The following is a 20011-nucleotide window of genomic DNA, read 5'->3' as shown; positions in this document are numbered from 1 at the left end:
CTCTCTCTCTCTCTCTCACTCTCATATAATAAAAAAATAATAATGATAATGATAATAGTAATACAGTTCCTTGTGGGAAGAGGTTGCTCCTTGTCACGCCCAGATCTTCCTCTTCCTTCTACACACACACACACACACATACACACACACACACACACACACACACACACACACACACACACACACACACACACACACACACACACACAATGTCCCACCCCGCCTCCGCCCAGCGGCCCGACCCCATGTAGAACAGACAGCGGATCATGTGACGAGGCTCACAGCAGTTTGTGAACGACCAGAGAGAGAAAGAGAGAGAGACAGGCAGAGAGAGAGAGAGAGAGAGAGAGAGAGAGAGACCAGGCAAGTTTCGTAACTTGGGGAACTTTTGTGGAGCCATCGATCAGCGGGGCCGTCTTGTTTTTCTGAGGACGGATGTCAGTGACACAAACGACGGCCGGTCGCCTGCGTCACTCTCAGCCGCGCGGACTTGCTTAATTGATTTTTTATCATTGCCGTTCAGCAAGGCAGCTCTCAAACTACCATCCCTTCTCCAGGAATAGACTGTACTGCGATACCACCATCTGAAAAGTAAGTTTGACACTCTGCCCGACTTTCTGCCTCAGCTGGAAAATCACTACGACTTTACTATTACCATCAGCCTATAATCTGCTACGGATTGAAAGAGCGCCTGTGGGGTTTCATAGTGAAATTATGTTGATATTGGCATTTTTTTAAAATTTTTTATTTCCTATAATTTTTTATGGTGTTTTAGGCTATAGGTTATAGGCTGTGTGATCTTGTGTAGTATCGTTGTAAAAATTTATTACAGGATAAATATTGTTCTCGTTCGTCATGGTCTGAAGGCTTGTAACCAAATTAAAGTGGCCGGAGTGTTGTGGTATGTGTACGGGATTAAGATGCCTGCTTGTGGTCGTTTTCTCTGGCTAATTAACTAATTAGGCGGAGGTGGTTAAATTGTATTTTTAGCAGTGCCATGGCTCGACTTGTATCTCCGTGAATTCGTGAAAGTCTTGTCACTGAGAGGTAGCTCAGGCCGAGCCAGTAATTCACTTCACTGCGGTCAAAATCTCAATTAGTGAGCGTCATTTAAATTTATTTGCTTGAGTTGTAATCCTGGCACCACGTCAACCGACTTTATGGAAAATCATAGGCAGATTATTGTCCTGATGTTTATAACCTTCACCAAAACTCCTTTTTTGTTTGTTTGTTTGTTTGTTTGTTTTGGATTTTTTTTTTTTTAATAGAGTTAAAATGAAAGTTTTTAGATTAGTGAAGAGGCCATTTATTAGAGAGACAGAGTGAGTGACCCTGCAGGCTGGAGTTACCTGTCCTCATCTGGCACAACTGCAACACATTTTATTCTTCATGTTATAATCAGCACGTAACGGCCGGTTAGGTGTTAATCATAACGTGACCTGATTATAATATCTCATATTATTATCATCAGTTTGATGGACATTTACTAAAGGCTGGAGCTGCAGAATCAAATCAAATGACCTTTAGTGTTGCGCAGTGTCAGAGGGGCTCATACTGTAAGTGACAGGTGTGTGTGTGTGTGTGTGTGTGTGTGTGTGAGAGAGAGAGAGAGAGAGAGAGAGAGAGAGCATGAGACAGCAAGAAAGACATTCATTTGATTGAGTCACACCTGAGCTTTTCTCTCTCTTTTCTCAGACTACATCCTTTACAATAAAACACATGCTCTCTCTCTCTCGTTCTGTCTAATCTCTCTGTCTTTCTCTGTCTTTCTCTCCCTGTCTCTCTCCGTTTCCTGTGCTTTGTTTCAAGGCTGAGGCTTGCGTCACACATTCCACTTGGCACATGAAGCCCTTATCCTGTTTAGAGCCCAGAGAGAGAGAGAGAGAGAGGGAGAGAGGGAGAGGGACGGGAGGAGAGAGGGATGTGGATGTGGGGGGTGGAAGGGTGGAATGAGGGCGACCTCTCTCTCAGTCTTTTTTTCTGTCTCTCTTATTTTCTATTTCCCTCGCTTTCTCTATTTTTCTCTCATTAGTACAAGCACAGATGCACACACACACACACACACACACTCACACGCACACACGCATGCACACATGCACGCACACGCACACACACATACACATACACACATGCACGCCCTAAATACCCCACCCACCCCTACGCCTCTTTTCCTGAATCAACATGCTGATGTTATCTGGTGGAACAAAATGCGCAGATGTGTGTGTGTGTGTGTGATCAAACACACACACACACACACACACACACACACACACACACACGCACTGCTCAAAGGGCATGTCCTAGGGAACATTAGGGCTAAACATTAAACTCCTAGGTGCAGGATAGTTGGTGATTCTCCATTAGGACTTAAGGACACTGTGCTCCTCTCAGACAGCCATAAACCTGAAAGCTGTAATGTGTTACACAACTTTACACACACACCGGCACACACGCACGCACACACACACACACACACACACACACACACACACACTGTTGCGGCATGAGTCGGTTACCGCTTTCTAACCACCAGATTGAGCCACTGTGACTGAGTTACTCTTTCTCACCCCCCTCCTCCGTGCCCCACCCCCCCATGTTTGAGGTCTATTGAAGTTTTGTCATATTTTGGTTGAAACCCACTTCATTTTCTTCCCTGTTTCTGTCTCTGCCTTGTTCTTTCCACTTCCATTTTGACATAGTTTGGTCACAGCGGCTGTTTTCTTTGCCCTTTCTCTCCTTCCATTCCCCCTCTCTCCTCTCATTCTTTGGGTAAGGGGGAAGAGAAGAGGTGGAGGGATGAGGAGAAGGAGGAGGAGGAGGGGGAGGAGGAGGGGGTTCAGACAGGAAACCACAGGCCCCCTGCAGCAGCACCCCCCATTTGGCCCCTCTCCTCCTCTTCTCCTCTACACCCCCCCCCCCACCGACCCATCACACAGTGTGGAAATAATAACAGTCAGACTAAACTGTGAGGGCTTCCGCTTCCCTCTCTCTCTCTCTCTCTCACTCTCTCTCTTTCTCTCCTTCTCCCTCTCTCTCTCTCTCTCTCTCTCTCCCTGGCAACCTCTTTCATTTTCTCTTTCCCTCTGTCCTCAGTTGTCTGGAAAGCCTCAAAGCCTCGCTCTCTTAGGACAAGTGTGGCTTGAGGTGCGTGCACATACATACATACATATGTGTGTGTGTGTGTGTTTCTTTGACATAGTCTTTCTCTCCGCTTGTGTTTGAGTACTGCTTCCTCAGATGTGTGTATCGGCATGCGTGCGTGTGTGTGTGTGTGTGTGTGTGTGTGTGTGTATATGTGTGTGTGATGATGGATCCTGTTTCCTCTCCCCTGTTGATGGCCCCCTCTGGCTTCCCCCTGAGGTCTGCAGGCCCGCAGCCTCACAGTCTGCTGTGGCGAGGAGCTAAGAGGGGCTATGGATGTGCTGTGTGCGTGTGTGTGTGCGTGTGTGTGTGCGTGTGTGTGTGGTTGTTTAAGGGTGAGAAGAGCTCATAGTAGGGAATGGGTAGCCAAAGTTAGAGGATAGGCGCTATATTAGGGGACTAGGAAGTGAGGAGAGAGGCAAGGAGTTGAAACTCAGGAGCATCGAGTCAAACTTGGAGGATAGGAGACTTTATTAGCGGGCAAGGGAGACAGCACAGAGGTAAGGAGTTTAACCAAGGGGATAGGGAGGATAGGAGGCTTCATTAGGGGACTAGGGAGTGAGGAGAGAGGTAAGGAGTGTAAACAAGGGATAAGGGAAGATAGGAGGCCTTATTAGGGGAAGAGGGAGTGAGGCAATGAGTTTCAACATGGTAAAAAGAAAGGATAGGAAGCTTTGTCAGGGGACTAGGGAGTGAGGAAAGAGGTAAGGAGTGGAAACAAGGGAGTAGGGATGGAGGGCATAGGAACAAGGGACGAGGAAATAAGGAGTGGAGAGGTAAGGATTTCGATCAAGGCAGTAAGAAGTCAAATTTGCTGGATAGAAGTCTTTATTAAGGGACTAGAGCACGTTGAGTGAGGTAAGGATCGAAACAACGGAGTCAGGAGGAAAGGGGGGTTTAATAAGGGGCTAGGGAGTGAGGTAAGGAGGTTCAAACTAAAGATTAAGGAGGCACAACAGGGGTTGCAGGGCCAGGGGCTTGAAAGAGGGACGTAAACTTGGATGGGAGGAGAGCAACATAAATGAGCTAATTCTGAAGAGCGTGAAGCCGTGTGAAATTTGAAATAGGGGGTGAGAGGAGCACACTAGGAGGCTAAAACTGTGGAGCAGGAAAGTTTTATTGTGTTCCCTGTCAGGTGACTTGCCGGCCCGATGATTCACCCAATGAAGAGTGTAAAGTGTAAACAGTGAAGTTCCTGTTGGGGTTAGAAGTAGGTAGTCGGGACGAGATGTGAGTCAGCATGTGTACACGGCGCTTCCCGCTGCAAGCTGTTTACGAGTTTTCGACTCCCATGTTTGATGTGATAAACACGACATTGTTTCATCTGTTGTCATTCGTTTATTGCCGTTATGGAGCAGCACAGCAGAGGTCAAAGACAGAACAGGAAAGAAGCTGGAAAATAGGTAGTAGAAAAAAAAATGGAAGAAAAGCAAGAGTGGGATTCAGAGGAAGAGGATCGAGGACTGTGGTGTAAGGGTCTAGTGTGTGTGTGTGTGCGTGTATGTGTGTGTGTGTGTGTGTCTATTGCGGCGTGTTCTTGGACAAAGCTGTTGTCTGGAGGTTTCTGGTCTCTCTGGTGATCTCATCATCTCCAGCCTGTTGCCATTAGGAGTGTGTTTGCGTGCGTGTGTGTCTGTGTCAGTGTGTGTTTGTGCATGTGTGAGTGTCTGTAATAATTTAGTCTTTTAGTGATTTAGTGTGTGTATTCTGTTGAGCCAGCAGAAACTTTGCGTGTGTGTGTGTGTGTGTGTGTGTGTGTGTGTGTGTGTGTGTGGTTGAGCCAGTAGCCAGGGACTCCAAGCCACAATATTTTCCCCTTCAGTCATGTTTTTTTTTTATATCATTCATGCTCGGCTCTTCGCATAGAAACACAGAGAGAAAGAGAATGAAAGAGGAACGGGGAGGGGGGAGAGCGAGAGGAAGAGATGCGACTGAGAGTGTTTCAGGTGGCGGATTAAACGTGCGACAGGACAGAGTGAAAAACACATCAGACGTTGAGATAAAAGTGCAGAGGAAGAGGATGATATGGAGGGAGGAGTCCGACACTGGAGAGAGAGAGAGAGAGAGAGAGGAGAAGAAGAGAAGGAAGTGTTTGCTGAGAGGGTTGGAGTTGAGTACACAGTAGCTCTACTGACCTAGAAGGACAATATTTGCAGACCACACTTGACACACACAAACACACACACCCACATGTAAGCACACAGAGAGCAAATACTCCTGAGCGGTGTACGACCCGGTAGGCTACTTATTTACCAAGGAGTTGCAGTACACACTGGTCCCTACACTGTGTGTGTGTGTGTGACCATTGATCTTTCACCTGAACGATAAAAAGTGTTTTTTTTTTTTGTTTTTTTTTTTTTAAAGTAAGGTAAGGGATGGACCAGCTGCTTATTTGTGTATCCTACAGGAACAGGCAGGCGATCATCCTGTAACACAGATCTGAGATAAGTTTCTCGCTGCCATGAATCATGACGTTATCTGTCAGCCGGTTGATGTAACATTGATTTTGGAAGAGCTCCAGCTGCAGGGTGGCTTTTACCTCAGTGGGTCCAAGGTCTTATGATTTGCGCAGGTTTAACAGGAAAGATGTCAAGCAGTGAAATTGAATTTCTTCCCAGGAATTGTCTGTGTTTTTTTTTTTTTTTTTGTGGTGCTGGGCAAGGACCTCATTATACATGTGTCATGTTATGATTTGTATCATAGTGAATAAATGTAGATCTAAAAATACAACCTACTATATAAGACTGAGGTAGAGTCAAAACAAACTGAATTCAAAATTCCCATACCAGTTTATTTAAAAAATGACCACAGTGCACTTGATACAGCGCTAAAGGAGCGATTTGTCTTTTCTCCGTCTTGTTGTGAAATGTTACCTGATCCAGTTTTCTTTTAATTTTCCTACACAGTGAAACCCAACCATCTGGCACCAAATACAGGCAAACAGTATGAAGTATTTGCTAATACAACAGAATGTGGCGCAAGTTTTTTTTCACTACCCTTTAACTTACCACCTGCCCCTGACTGGCAGATTTGGCCCACCAAACTTGGTGTAACACATCCCTCGCTGTCTCGGTCTACATGAATCAGCTTCATCTGCAGGTCAGCGAGCATGTAAGGGGAAATATGACAGGCGTTTGACCTGGAGGGTACTGTTATCACTTCATGATATTTGTCTTAGCTGACACTTCCTGTGCTTCTTAAAAAAGTTATCATCTGCTTCTAAAAGGTTTCTTATAGCCCAGAGCGGTGCCTTTGTCAGGGACCTGCCCAAAGTATGGCATTTTCTTTGACATGAAAACATACATGTGCAGCGATGCACATAAAGGCTCACACATGACTCTCTCACACACACACACACACACATATAGAGACACGAAACTGTAAATCTTGCTCTCCAGCTGAGCCCATCCCCGAAGCGACAGGGTAATTTCCATTTAAGAGTATTTCAGGAGTCTCTCTGTCAGTCTTTAAATTTATCTGTCAGACAAACAAAGCCATGGATGATGACTGTTGAGATTGATGCGTCACAGGTTGACGTCCCTTTTTTTTTTTTCACCGAATGTGCATAACCACCCACATGAGGAATTGTTTGGAAATTTTTCAACTGCAGATTTAAGGCAGAGTCAAGGTATGGGGACTTTTACAGCAGCTTCCGCTTTGTCTCCTGTCTCTGTAGCTTTCCCAGCACCGGCGGCTCAGAGGCATAGAGGAAGTTGCCTCTCTATTCTGCGTTATCTCTCTGTTTGTGCTCGGTACCTGGTTGATGCCGTCACCTTGTCTGTATGACAACGGTTTGACCTGAAGTTGAACTGAAGCACAACAATACGAACCAGGATTAGAACACACACCCTCAAAGATACACATACTCTCTCTCTCTCTCTCTCTGCCCCCATTCTCTCTGTCTCTCTCTCTCTCTCTCTCTCTCACACACACACACACACACACACACACACAGTCCACAGTCTATTTTTTGGAGCCAAACGAAGGGCGAGGCCTCAGTCGTCATGTTCACACCCTTCCTGACTGAGCAAGAAAGCATCCTGCTCTCCTACTGGACTGGCCCCCATCTGGACTCTCTTTATGTGTGTGTGTGTGTGTGTGTGTGTGTGTGTGTGTGTTTGCATGTGAGTGTTTGGTTGGGTGTGACGCCCTGTGTTCTCGCCCATTTGTTAATAATTAAAGGCTAACTTGTCTCCAGACTGTGGACTTTAACCAGGTCTCACACACACACACACACAAATACACACACATAGACACACACACAGGCTCCCTTAGGGTACATTCTTTGACAGTTCATGTTGCCTTAATGCTTCAGTGAGCGCACACACAGAATTGCACTCACACACACTTGCTGGCGCTCAAACAGAGTCATCATGGCTGCACCTGGCCATTCAAAAGCAAGGTAACCGGAACCACCTTTGAAACCCCATACACTTTTGCTCCAAACACTGACAGCGCCACAGTAGGTGGAGGTGGCATTAGGTGTTTCTGTGTGTGTGTGTTTTTGTGTGTGTGTACATACACAAACACCACGGGTCTGTCGATTTCAGGGAAGCTTGGTGGACGGGCAGCATTTTTAACAAAGCTCCGCCACTTCAGAGAGTCTCATCTTAGAAGTTAGGTATTTTAATTTGGCAAAGGTTTAAGGAAGCATCAAGTGGTTGCTTTTCTGCGAAGGATATCCATTTACACCGGCGAGCTGAAAACATACCGTCATGTAACTTGCCTAGTCATCCTACCAAAACGAATCGCTTTCAACATCAAGGAATGCGTGAAAGAACTTTTATATTTACATAAAAATCTCCTGTACATTCCTTGCTCAGTGTAAGCTGGCTGTACAGTAGCTAATGCTACATTTATGTTGAGTTTTTTTTTTTTACTTTCTAGTTTTTATTGGAGGTTGACCGTCATGGCAACTGGTAGCACCGTGCTGTGTAGAATTTTACATCACACCTATTCCGAGCAGGAAATGAAGAAAATTCAAGGTCAGCATGAAAAAATGAATAGCAACCTATAGTTTCAATGATGTCCACACTTGCAGGAAGCACTGTGGTGCCCCGTTTGGGGGTTAAGAGATCAGCTGCTTTGCCTTTATTTTAGTGACATGTCGAGGATGCATCATTACCAAGCCTCTAAAGCGTTTAAAGTGCTTAAACTTCTGTATTTTCCCTGCTGGGGAGAGTAGATATGGAGGTAGTGAGGCTTATCTTGGAGGTGGAGAGGTGTCCTGTTTCTTTATGATGTTTCCCAGCACAGGTTACATGATCCTGAATTATAAAACAGAGCCGTGGCTGGAGCACAAATGTTATAAATTCAAGTAAGAGCGTTACTCACCATGAACAGGTGCCCACTCATTTTTGACAGGAAAAAACAGAGGCGGAATGTGCACAAAATAAGTATACTCAAAGTTTCTGGTTTCTCTTTGTGTGACTTTTAAAAGATGGTGGATCGTGTCGGGGCACTTCCCAAGGCGATGTCATCGGGTGAACGCTTGCTTGCTTCTGGTGTGAGTTAGGGGCTGGTCACGTGATGCTCCCCTGTTACATTTTGAATTCATGTAAACTTTTGGCCAAAATAGGCTCCTCATAAAAGAGTGATCCTAAACTGGTGCCAAAGCGATGAGAAATTTCCTTGCAGATGACAGATCTGTGTGAGATCTGTGAGTTACTGACCTGCAAGTCGAGTTCCTCGTCGTCGTCGCAGCCACGGCCCGACACGAAATAGACGGGTTTCCAGCCACGTTACACCTGGAATGAGGCGTACAAGCTTGTAAAACGACACAACATAAAGCTGTCTGCATTGTCTGTGTGTCAAGTGTCTTCGGACAACACCCATGTTGTTAAGTCTTTTATGCGGCCCCACGGCCTCAAAAACTGCCAGAGCGATGAGATATGTTTGTGAACATGAACGACAGATTGCCAGTGAGCCACTCTCTAGGAAAGCAGCGGGAACAGAGAGGAGGAGAAGAGACATAAAATCTGACAGAGACATATTTATGTATGGCCATTGTCGGCTGCAATTTACAGGAATTGCAGTGTTGTATGCGCTCATGTATACACTTGTACGCAGACGTACACACATGCACGCAAACAAACCACACACATTCCAGTCACCTGTACTTAACTCCAGACCCTCCTCAGCCTCCCTGTACTTGAAGTGATTTTCTTTTCATCACTTCTGCCTCACCTCTCGCAATCTGTTGTCAGAACAGAGGCACAGCTTCCTGTCATCCTAATGTCATCACAACAGGGTGCGTGTGTGCGTGTGTGTGTGTGTGTGTGTGTGTCTGTGTGTGTGTGTGGGTGGGTGTTTCTAGTACTATGTGTGTCACTGGGTGGTTTTGCTATCAATATCTTGTTTTCAGACTTGAGAAGAAGTTGTTTTTTTTAGAGGGTGTTTTTTTTTTTTTATTGATGATTAAAAGATGAAAATGACACAGATTAAAAGACGTGAAGTTTTTGGTCATGAATCATTTGGCCTCCATGTTGAACTACCTAAAATCACTAATGACTTCACTTCCTCAATATTACAGCTGTTGACAGTCAGCCTCAAATTATGATGGTGTGTATGTTATGTATACTGATGGCTGTGTGTGTGTGTGTGTGTGTGTGTGTGTGTGTGTGTGTGTATGTGTGTGTGTGTGTGTTGCAGGAGCCTGCCCTGTGCAGCCATGCTGATGTATGATTACCCTTTGAAGACAGACATGGAGACGGTAAGGCTTGTGTATGTGTGTGTGTGTGTGTGTGTGTGTGTGTAAGTGTGCATTTGGGTGTTAATGCATGCATGGATGTTTTTTTGTGTGTGTGTATGTGCTCCCATCACCATTGCTTGCTCACACAAGCCTGAGCATGTTTTATAATGCCTTACAGTCAACCTGACCCATACACACACACACACACATACACACACACACACACACACACACACACACACACACACACACTCCTGCTACGTGTCTAGACAGACTGGTTCCCACATTCCGGCTCTTCCTGGACAAACAGGCTGCTGTACAGTGGATATTTGCATACAATGGGCACACACACACACACACACACACACACACACACACTGCACTAATGAAAACACATACAGTGCATAACTGTTATCCACTCCAGTGCTGAAATTTTTGGCTTGCTTTGGTTGTTTGTGTGGTTGAAACATGTTTTCATTGTTACTCAGTGCGAAACGGAAATTTGAACAGTTGTTTTTTTTCTTTCCCGCTTTCCCTGTTTGCCCCCCTTCACCTCCTCCCCTCCTCCCCCAGTCACTCTACCCTTCATTAGTGAAAACCTCGGAGGCCTATGGAGTGATCTTCTCTCACCTGGCTGGCACAGCCCACCTCTACCACGCCCCCCACACACACACCTTCAGCCAGTCCCACCCCACGAGCAACCCCACACACACCCAGCTCGAGCCCGTCGACCTTTCCGTCAGCAAGCGCTCCTCCTCCACCTCTTCCTCCTCCTCCCCTCCCTGTTCCTCCTCCTCCTCCCCCGCCTCCGCTCGTAGCTCTCCGCCTTCCCCCTACAGCTCCTGGAGCCGTGCCTCGCCTCGCCTCTCCCCGCACCAGACCCAGCCGCCACCACAGCCGCAACGCTCCTCACCCTCCCTCACGCTCCCGCCGCCACCTCACCCCTCCTCCCTGCCCTACTCCGCCGTGCTGACTCCTCTGATTGGCTCGGGCTCCGGGGTCATCCAGGAACCAAGGCTGATGCTGTCTCCGGTCATGCTGCAGCCGCTCTCTGTCCTTTACCCTCCCCACCTCCACTTGCACCAGCCAATCATGGTCAGTCCCCCCGTCGCCAGTGATGACGAGCATCACCATCATCATCATCACAGCCAACAGCAGCGGCAGCAGCAGGGAAGCAGGGAGCACAAGACAGGTGAGGGTCATCTCTCTCTCTGTCTCTCTCGCCCGCTAGGGTTGGGTCATATACCGATGTGATATTGTTATCACGATTATGACAACATACACTATATGGACAAAAGTACTGGGCCACCTACACATTACACCCATAGAAGTTTTTATGACATCCCATTCTAAATCCAGAGGCATTAATATGGAGTTGGTCCCCCATTTGCCGCTTTAACAGCTTCCAAGGCTTTCTACAAGATTTAGGAGTGTGTGTGTGGGACTTTTTTGCCCCTTCATCCAGAAGAGCATCTGTGAGGTCAGACACTGATGTTGGATGAGAGGTCCCGGCTCGCAGTTGCCACTCTTATTCATCCCAAATGTGTTGGATGGGAGTCAAGTTCTGCCACAGCAAACACACCCAACCATGTCATCACCCAGCTGACTTGTGGCATGCTGTCACATCACTATTACAGTACCACGCTCAAATTCACTGAGCTCTTCAGAGCGACCCATGCTTTCACATATGTTTGAAACGGCAGACTGCATGGCCAGGTGCTAGATTTTATACACCTCCGGCAATGGGACTGAATGAAACACTTGAATTCAGCGATTAAGCGGTGTGTCCCAATACTTTTGTCCATATACGGTTATCTTCCTTGATTTTGAACTTTGTCATGTGGCGTTAATAGTTTGAACCCTCCTATTATGTTTGGGGTCAATTTGACCCCAGCCAATGTTTAACGTCTCTAAATAAATGATTAACATCATTTTTTTTTTGCTTCATATTTAATGAGTGTTCCTAATGTAATGGGTACTACCAGGTAAACATGAAATTCACATGATGATGTTTTCAATGTCCTGTACACACTTTGTAACACATTGGTTATAAATAACAAAAATCTGTACTTAGAAATAATATAAAGCCATTAAAACACCAAAAATTAATATTTCTTTCCAATTTTAGATCAATCAGTGAGATTTTATGGTGATTTGCTTATTTTTCAATTGTCACGTAATACGAATACTGGATGTATAAGTGGGGGTGGGGGGGAGTTATGTTTTATTTAAAGGGCTATTTAGGTAATCAACAAAGAAACATAAAGTACTTGACACATAAACTTTGATAACAATTTTAGTTGTAATAATTTCATGGAAGTTTAAACTGCAGGGGTCAAATTGACCACAAACATAAAAGATGTTCAAAAATGTGAATATAACAGGAGGGTTAAAGGCTGCATTACTGTAAAAATATGGAATTTTCTGCACTTACTAGACTGTGGTAGCTGTTCTGTTATTTGCCTCCGCGTTCTTGTTCATCATATCCACATTACTAATGATTGTTTATCAAATCTATCATGTTATTGTGTTACTCTACTGGCTTTAAGTATTAATGACTCCATTGTGTGTCTTACTCTATTGACTGTAATTACTACTTTAATCATGGTTATTCTTAACTCTTAATATATGACAAGGTATAATATATACTTTTGGCATGTTTTAGTCATTGATGTACCCCGTTTTGGAAAAGTGTTACATATCACCCGATAGAGAAATAATCATAATAGTAATAAAGGAGGATAATTAATCACAATGTTAAACAAAAGACACTTAACATTCGGACCAGGGTCCCTGCACGTTTGATTTCACTTGCTGCCGATATTAATCAGCTCACGTTTTGAATTTATGATTTTTTATCGCCCCAGCACTCTCGGCAAAACCCCTGGAGCTCCGAGGCGACGCCCATGACCTGCAGAAGCCAATCAAAACAGAGCCTCGCCCTGAGCACGCTCACGACTCCTACAGCAGCCACGAGATGACCTCATCAGTCATCAGGATACCAAACGACTACAGCGAGTGAGTGGCACGCACGCACACACACACACACACACACACACACAGAGAGAGAGAGAGAGGAAAGAAAAGAGAGAGAACTAAAACTACAGCATGACAACTGCCTTCAAATCTAGACAGTAAGAAGTTTGAAAGGGACACTGTTGTTGATGAAATACCGAAAGGGACTGAAGGTTTCACAAGGGTCGCTGTGTGTTGCTGTGTTCCCCTGTCACTTATACGGTAGTGGTGGTTCGAGACTTATTTTTGATGTGTTTCTCCTTTGTTCCTGTTTTGATTTTTCCCTGTAAGTGCAGGTGCAGCCCCCTAACAGTCCTTATTTTAATAATTCACTGTGATTAGCACACAAATTTCCAGTAACTCTTTGGGAGAACGTGTCGGATTTGCATTTTCTCAAGCAAAAGGAGTTAGTTGTCTTGCGCTGGTGCGCTCGGGGCAAGCATTTCAACACGCACGTTTCACACTGTCGTGGTGTGAATGTGGGAGAGGGGGAAGTGATTTTAGGGCAGTTTAAGGACACGCAAGACATGAGAAACGCAGTGGAGATAACACACGGGCAGAAACACGACACCCATTCCTTCACGCTGTCGTAAACCAGCTCTGACTAGACACAAACACACACGCACACACACATACTCCATGTAGTGTTCATTGTATTCCTTTTTTCCACCATTGCATTTAAAGTGATAGCACACATTCTTAAGTATATTCTGGTATTTCCTGGTCAAAGCGAGTGTAATACATCCACCAGGTCCAGTCCATTAAATCCATCCCTGTCACAAGAACAAGAGCTTCTCCGGAGTGTACTGCTCCAAAATCGACGACGAGGATATAGACTGGAAAACGATGCAATTTTGAGCCGAAAAATTGTTTTGAAGGATGCACAACAACTTATGTTTTGTTTTGGTTTCAATTTCAATGCACTCTCCGGCACCATGGCTTCCAAAATGGTCATACTATTTCCTGCCGTGTTTTATTTTGCTTCGGTTAACACATTTTTTTTTTTCAGCTTTGTGTCGCCGCTCAGATTTGTTTTGTTTTGTTTTCCGGTCTGTATCTTCTTCATTTTTTTTTTTTTTTTTTTTTTTTTTTGGAGCAGGGCATCTCCATGAAGCTCTTATTCTCGCTACAGACCAAAAGCAACATCAAGCAAAAGCAAATATGACTGCATCCAAACTATCACTTTGAGATTTCTGATCTTTCATCGTTTTATTTCCCATCTCCGTCTTTTCCATATGCCGGCGTTTACATCAACCATCTCAATAGCATCACCTCCTCCGCCTCCCCCTCTTCCTCCCGTCTCTCTTCCTCCCCTTCCTCCCCGCTCCGAGCTTCCTGTCTTTTTTAACTTTCATTGTCCTGCATCTGCATCTTCCTCTCCCTCTGGCCCTCCGCTTCCATCCTCTTCCGCTCCCTCCCCACTGCCTTTCCTGCACCTCCTCCTCCTCTTCTCCGTTCTCCTCCTCCTCCATCCATCCATTCTTTCTTGTTTTCAGAGTAACGCCTTTTCCTAGAAGGAGTAATTACGGGTATAGTAGCGATGGAATGTTGCCAGTTTGTTCTTGTTTTTGTGTCTGTAAATGCAGTTTATCCTGTTGACCCCCCTTTGCTCGACACACTCCCCTCACTCACACACACACACATACACACACACACACACGCATGCCAACCCAGGCCATTTCCGTCACCGTGACAACTGAGTTAATTGGACCTTTAAAACGAAGAGGGTGTGCCCCGACCTGTCACCACTGCACCTCTTCAAACACAGACATGGACAATGTAAATATGTGTATACAGTATGTAGGTCAGGTTGACTAACTGTACATAATGATAGGTTGGCGTAAGCGTGCGTATGTATGTGTGTGTGCAAGTGTGTGTGTGTGCGCGCGTGTGTGTGCATGCTTATGTGTGTGTCTGTCGGTCTTTCGCGGGGGATTTTCTGCACATTCCTTTACACAGAACTGAGCCGTGAGGGATTCATATTTCAACACTTGACACCTGCTCTCAACTGCCACTTACACACACACCCACACACACACACACACACTTTTGCAAGGGCGTGGAAGGACAGCTTCTTCTTGTTTTACTTTTTCTGGTGAAAAGCACTTGACTTAATAACTTTCATGTTCTGTTCTGTTCTATTGTTTTCTATTCCATTCTCTTCTGCTATTATTAAGAGTAGCACCAGTGCACATTCATACCATTATTTTACACCAAAATACAAAACAAGCAATAAGTCCAGTGCAGTCTGAGTGTGTCTCCTACTTTTTTTTTTCTAAATAGATTTGATTTCTGTGTTTCTGTGTATTTCTGTGTATAAGTTAAACAGACAACAACAGACTTCTAGGATTTCTTATAAGACAGGTGAACTGTTTTTCATTCTGCCTTCTAAAGACAGTCATAGCAGCCAAATAATGCTTGCACTTTGATTTCAACGCTAAACCGGAGGCCAGATTTATACAACACCAGCCCCCCTGCTGGTCACATGGAGGAATGGATTAACAGCGGTAACTTCTCTCTCTAATATAATCTTCTCTCTACCTCTCTCTCTCTCTCTCTCTCTCTAAGGGTAACACCCTCAGTAATCGGCCATTCAGGAACAAAACATACTCTCCCGTTGATTCCCATGACTCCCTGAAAAAAGCGGAGAATCCACCGCTGTGATTCGGAGGCTGCAACAAAGTGTTACACCAAGAGCTCCCACCTTAAAGCACACCGCAGGACACATACAGGTGAGAAATCTGACACTTAATGCATAAGGCGGGTGTTGTCACACAGTGTACAAACACAAACCTTTCTTGAACCTCTTTTTTCATTTTTTTCTGCTCTTTCTCTCTTGGATTGTTTATTATCTATGCAGTCCTCAGGCTTATGCTTAGATATCTTCATAACGTCCATCAATATTTGAGTAATTTGTTTCTAGACTTCAGTATAACACCATGAACACATGGAGTGTGGCAGCAGGAGACTGTTAGGCATTACTGTAGTGATCATACAGATATATGTACTTAAGAATTGAAAGAATTATTGCACTTATTTTCTTTTCTGTTGGTGTCATTGGATTGATGTACTTTATGATTAGAATTTGTGATGAATTTCTGATTTGTGATGAGTTTTATGAGTTAAACTGAACGTAAAATCGAGTTTTATGTTCGAATTCCTTTGGTTTTTAACACCCATTAGTGGGCTAGGGTTGGAAATTAGTCTTGGCTAAAAACACATGCACAGTGCATCAGACTTTGTGAATGCAGTTGCCAGTGTTGTCTGAACTTGTCCCTTAGAAATACACAAATAAACTAAAGCCATGATCCATCTGCAGGTGAGAAACCCTACAAGTGCATGTGGGAGGGCTGCACGTGGAAGTTTGCCCGCTCCGATGAACTGACGAGACACTTCCGCAAGCACACAGGAGTGAAACCATTCCAGTGCCCCGACTGTGAACGCAGCTTCTCCCGCTCTGACCACCTGGCTCTGCACAAGAAACGCCACCTCCTGGTGTGAAACACACACACACACCTACAGGCAGGGGGTACGGACGCCTCCGCACAACTTGAAAGAAGCTCGGTGGTGGATGCAATGTGGGACTGTACCACTCTAACTTGAGGAGTTAAAGAGCTGGCCTTAACCATTGGACATGATGGGGTGTGGGGAAATGTTCCTCAGGGTGTAAGCTAAGACCCTTTCACCTCACAAGCCTGATTGTGAGCTGGTGTCAGCCTTCTAACCATCACACCATCTATCCATCCTCTTCTTCCTCACCCATCCAAATTGTTGCTGTTGCACCTCCTTCTTTTTTTTAAAAAAAAAAATCTCTCTGCAGATTCATCATCAGCACATTACCAACATCAAGAGACAGGAGGGGAGGTATTGTTGTACCTGACCTCCGATCGGTTGCAAAGGGTCCAGCCACTTATAGCACAAGGGGGCTGCAGCGTCTCAGCTGGACTGAGACCGGCGCCCTCGTGAGGCCGAAGAACCAAACTGCAACAATCCCGACTCTGCACTCTACAGCCTAGAAAACAACATCCATCCGTCTGAGACACAAACACACACACACACAGCATACTCAAGCTTCTTTTCTCCATACATAACCTCTCATTTCTTTATGTGCAGAACAAAATGCCTTCAAGCTATCACATTCACACCTAAAGACTGGGGACTTTCAAACACACACACACACATCTGATTACTCTCAACCGCTAGCTATGCCAATATAATGTGAAACTTCCATGTTTTCCTATCCAGGAAAGTTTTCAGAATGTATAGTCTATGTCATAACATACCTACATGTTGTGTCATGCAGAATTTCAGCTTGTTTTCATCAGCACTGCTACATGTGACAGGACGCTAATGCTAACCCTTCCTTCTTGTACCGCTCCGGCCTCCATACAGCACCACACACCTCATCTGCCTCTACCAGCTCACATCATGAAGTGACTTTAAACACAGGTAGCTAATACTTGCTCTCTCTCTCCCTCAGACACACACATATGCATGCATTCACACACATAAACACACACAAATGCACATACAGCAGAAAACATGCACTTATTAAAAGCAGCTCAGCCTTGGTCTTGTGTGCTTTTGGTATTTGGGTTGAAAGGGGACGTTCTTGGAGTGAAGTGTCTTTATCTTTTCATTCAGAAATGTGAAAGCTAAATTCCTACACAAGGGCATTACTGTTTCATGAGGAAAGACGCCTGTCATTTGGTTCAAGGGTAGAAGCAACGTCTTGCGTCTATGTCTTAGCATTGTCTTGTATCAAGTGTATCTTTAATATGAACTATTTTTGGTTTGTGATGTGACACAGTGGTATTCTTTTCTATTCTATGACACTTTTTATATGGGAAAATACAAAGTGCAAAGCAGGGAAAGTTGCTCTTAATGTTTTGTTTGCAGGAGCAGGTGAAGGGTTTTATTCCAACCCACAGTGTAAGACATCCATTTTGGAGAGAAAACACCAATTTGTCAACACTCAAAATTGCAATATTTGCAAATTATTCCAATTTTATAAAGGTATTACAGGATATACGCTTCTAAGTAGGCCATAATTTGTTTTATTCATGCCACCGTTGCGAAAGCAAACGAGTAGGTGCCTCTGTTTTGGAACAAAGCTCTTATCAACTTCTGGTGAACAAAAAAAAAAAAAAAAAAAAAAAAAAATTTGTACATAGCGTCTTTGTACATGTCTCCAGGAGAATGTGCACTTTATATACAGTATATAAACATTCCCAAAGCCAAACATTTAGCAAGTCACATAAATTTTATTCTATTGATGCATCTATTGGTCAGTTTGATTGGAAACCTTCAGCAGGGTCATTGATGGGTTCAGTTATGTCATAATCGTGTAACACCAGGAGAGTGCGTGACCTGCTTCTCAATTTTCACACTCACACACACACACACACACACACACACACACACACGCACACTGACACACACATGCACACAAACGCACAGATTGTAGCAATTCAGCTGATCTACATCTGCTCCTGGATACTCTTTACGGTTTTGCTTGTATATGTTTTTTGTATCTCTGCAAATTCTGTAAGTTGTAATATATTTTATAATTGATCATTAGACTGAAAGGGCAATTAAAGGTTTTTATTAAGCATGATTTTGATACTCTCATAACAATGGATATTATACATTTTTATAAAGTTGTGGCTATAAGAAACCCTATCTCTTTTAATCTAAGTTGGCAATTCAAAGGGAACGTGTTAAACTGTGAACATATACTGTACAGGTCTATTTGCAGTTTTGCATATTATTTTAAAACAAAATATTCATACCACTTAATAAACTTATTGATAATATTTGCAGAATTGTGTGTTGAGTATTATGTTCTGTGTTTTTGTGTGTCTTTGTGTGTGTGTGTGTGTGTGTGGGGGGGGGGGGGGGGGGGGGGGGGGGGGGGGGTGCTTGAGGATGACTTGAAGTGCTGACTTTGAGAGAATGGACCTTTTTAGGCTGTGATACAATTTTAGGTTTAGATCGGGGTGACGGTTAATGTAACTTATGATTTATACATCAATATATAATAATACAACAAAATTACAACCATCTTCATGAGGTGCAAACAGGAGTAAAAGTCTGTGTGTGTGTGTGTGTGTGTGTGTGTGTGTGTGTGTGTACTAGGTATTGCTAATGTTGTGTCCCCATAAGTCCCCATAAGTGAAAATCATCAAATTTTAGGGTGAAGACTTGATTTAAAGGTAAGATAATTTTAGGGTTAGGTTAAGGTTAGGGTTAGGCAGGTAGTGGTTAGGGTTAAGGTTAGGATAAATCTCCAGGAAATGAATGTAAGTCAATGTAATGTCCTCTGAAGTGATGGAAACACGACTGTGTGTGTGTGTGTGTGTGTGTGTGTGTGTGTGTGTGTGTGTGTGTGTGTGTGTGTGTGTGTGCATGATCATTCTAGATTACTTTGAATCGCCCATGAACCTTCCTTAGTAGTTCCTCAATATTTTGTAGCCTAAATTCAGACTTTAGACACAGATGTTGATACAGAGCTGACACTGAAGAGAAAAAAAAAACTGGGCTCGTCCGGGATTTGAACCCGGGACCTCTCGCACCCTAAGCGAGAATCATACCCCTAGACCAACGAGCCGCTCTGACAACATCGTTTCAGCTCATGATTATAAAAACATAAATCGTATTCCTATCAAGTGTATATTTCTAGGTGGTTTAAACAAAATCTTTAAATATATCTGTACCGCCAGCTAAAAGATTTTGGACTTGTAGTTTAGCTCGAAAGGGAAAAACAGGCAGGTTTACTCTACTGGTGGTGAAGTCAGATATGATCTAGGCGAAGCGAGAGGATTCACTCATTACTACTTCCGCCTTCGCTTAAACCTAGACGTAGCTTGTTTTGGTTGGAAGTCCATATGCTGGTGGGGTAATTTGTTTTTAGTCAAAAATCAAGTTTAACGCCTAAAATAGAGATCGTTTATGAAGTTTTTCTTGTCTTGAAATTAGTACAAAATAGCATTTTCGTCGACGTGCTCTTCTTTGTTGTATCGATGTTAGAAAAGACTTTTATTGAGGAAGAATTTATTTATGACCGCAGCTCTGTTCACGTGGTTACGGAGTTTTCTTTTTCTTCCAGCTTAAGGAAACGTGCTGTCTCACTAATAACCTGCTACTCAACCAGCATCACAGTTG

The 20011-nt window shown here is 44.2% G+C and overlaps 1 protein-coding gene and 1 non-coding gene across 2 annotated transcripts; one reads left to right on the top strand and one right to left on the bottom strand.

The window, feature by feature from the left end:
• Positions 1 to 323: 323 nt before the first annotated feature.
• Positions 324 to 18663, top strand: klf3 (Kruppel like factor 3 (basic)). Its single transcript, XM_030057830.1, is given in 6 exon segments — positions 324 to 591; positions 9793 to 9853; positions 10406 to 11024; positions 12700 to 12850; positions 15416 to 15579; positions 16167 to 18663. Coding segments are annotated over 5 exon segments (1158 nt in total). The 5' UTR covers positions 324 to 591; positions 9793 to 9811; the 3' UTR covers positions 16349 to 18663.
• Positions 18664 to 19385: 722 nt separating this feature from the next.
• Positions 19386 to 19457, bottom strand: trnap-agg (transfer RNA proline (anticodon AGG)). The gene has a single exon. It is a non-coding gene; the product is annotated as a tRNA-Pro (tRNA).
• Between the last annotated feature and the right edge of the window lie 554 nt (positions 19458 to 20011).

Source organism: Myripristis murdjan, chromosome 1 (assembly GCF_902150065.1).
Source record: "Myripristis murdjan chromosome 1, fMyrMur1.1, whole genome shotgun sequence".
NCBI lineage: Eukaryota > Metazoa > Chordata > Actinopteri > Holocentriformes > Holocentridae > Myripristis > Myripristis murdjan.
The sequence above is the reverse complement of the archived record's forward strand: the minus strand, read 5'-3'. Positions and strand labels throughout refer to the sequence as shown.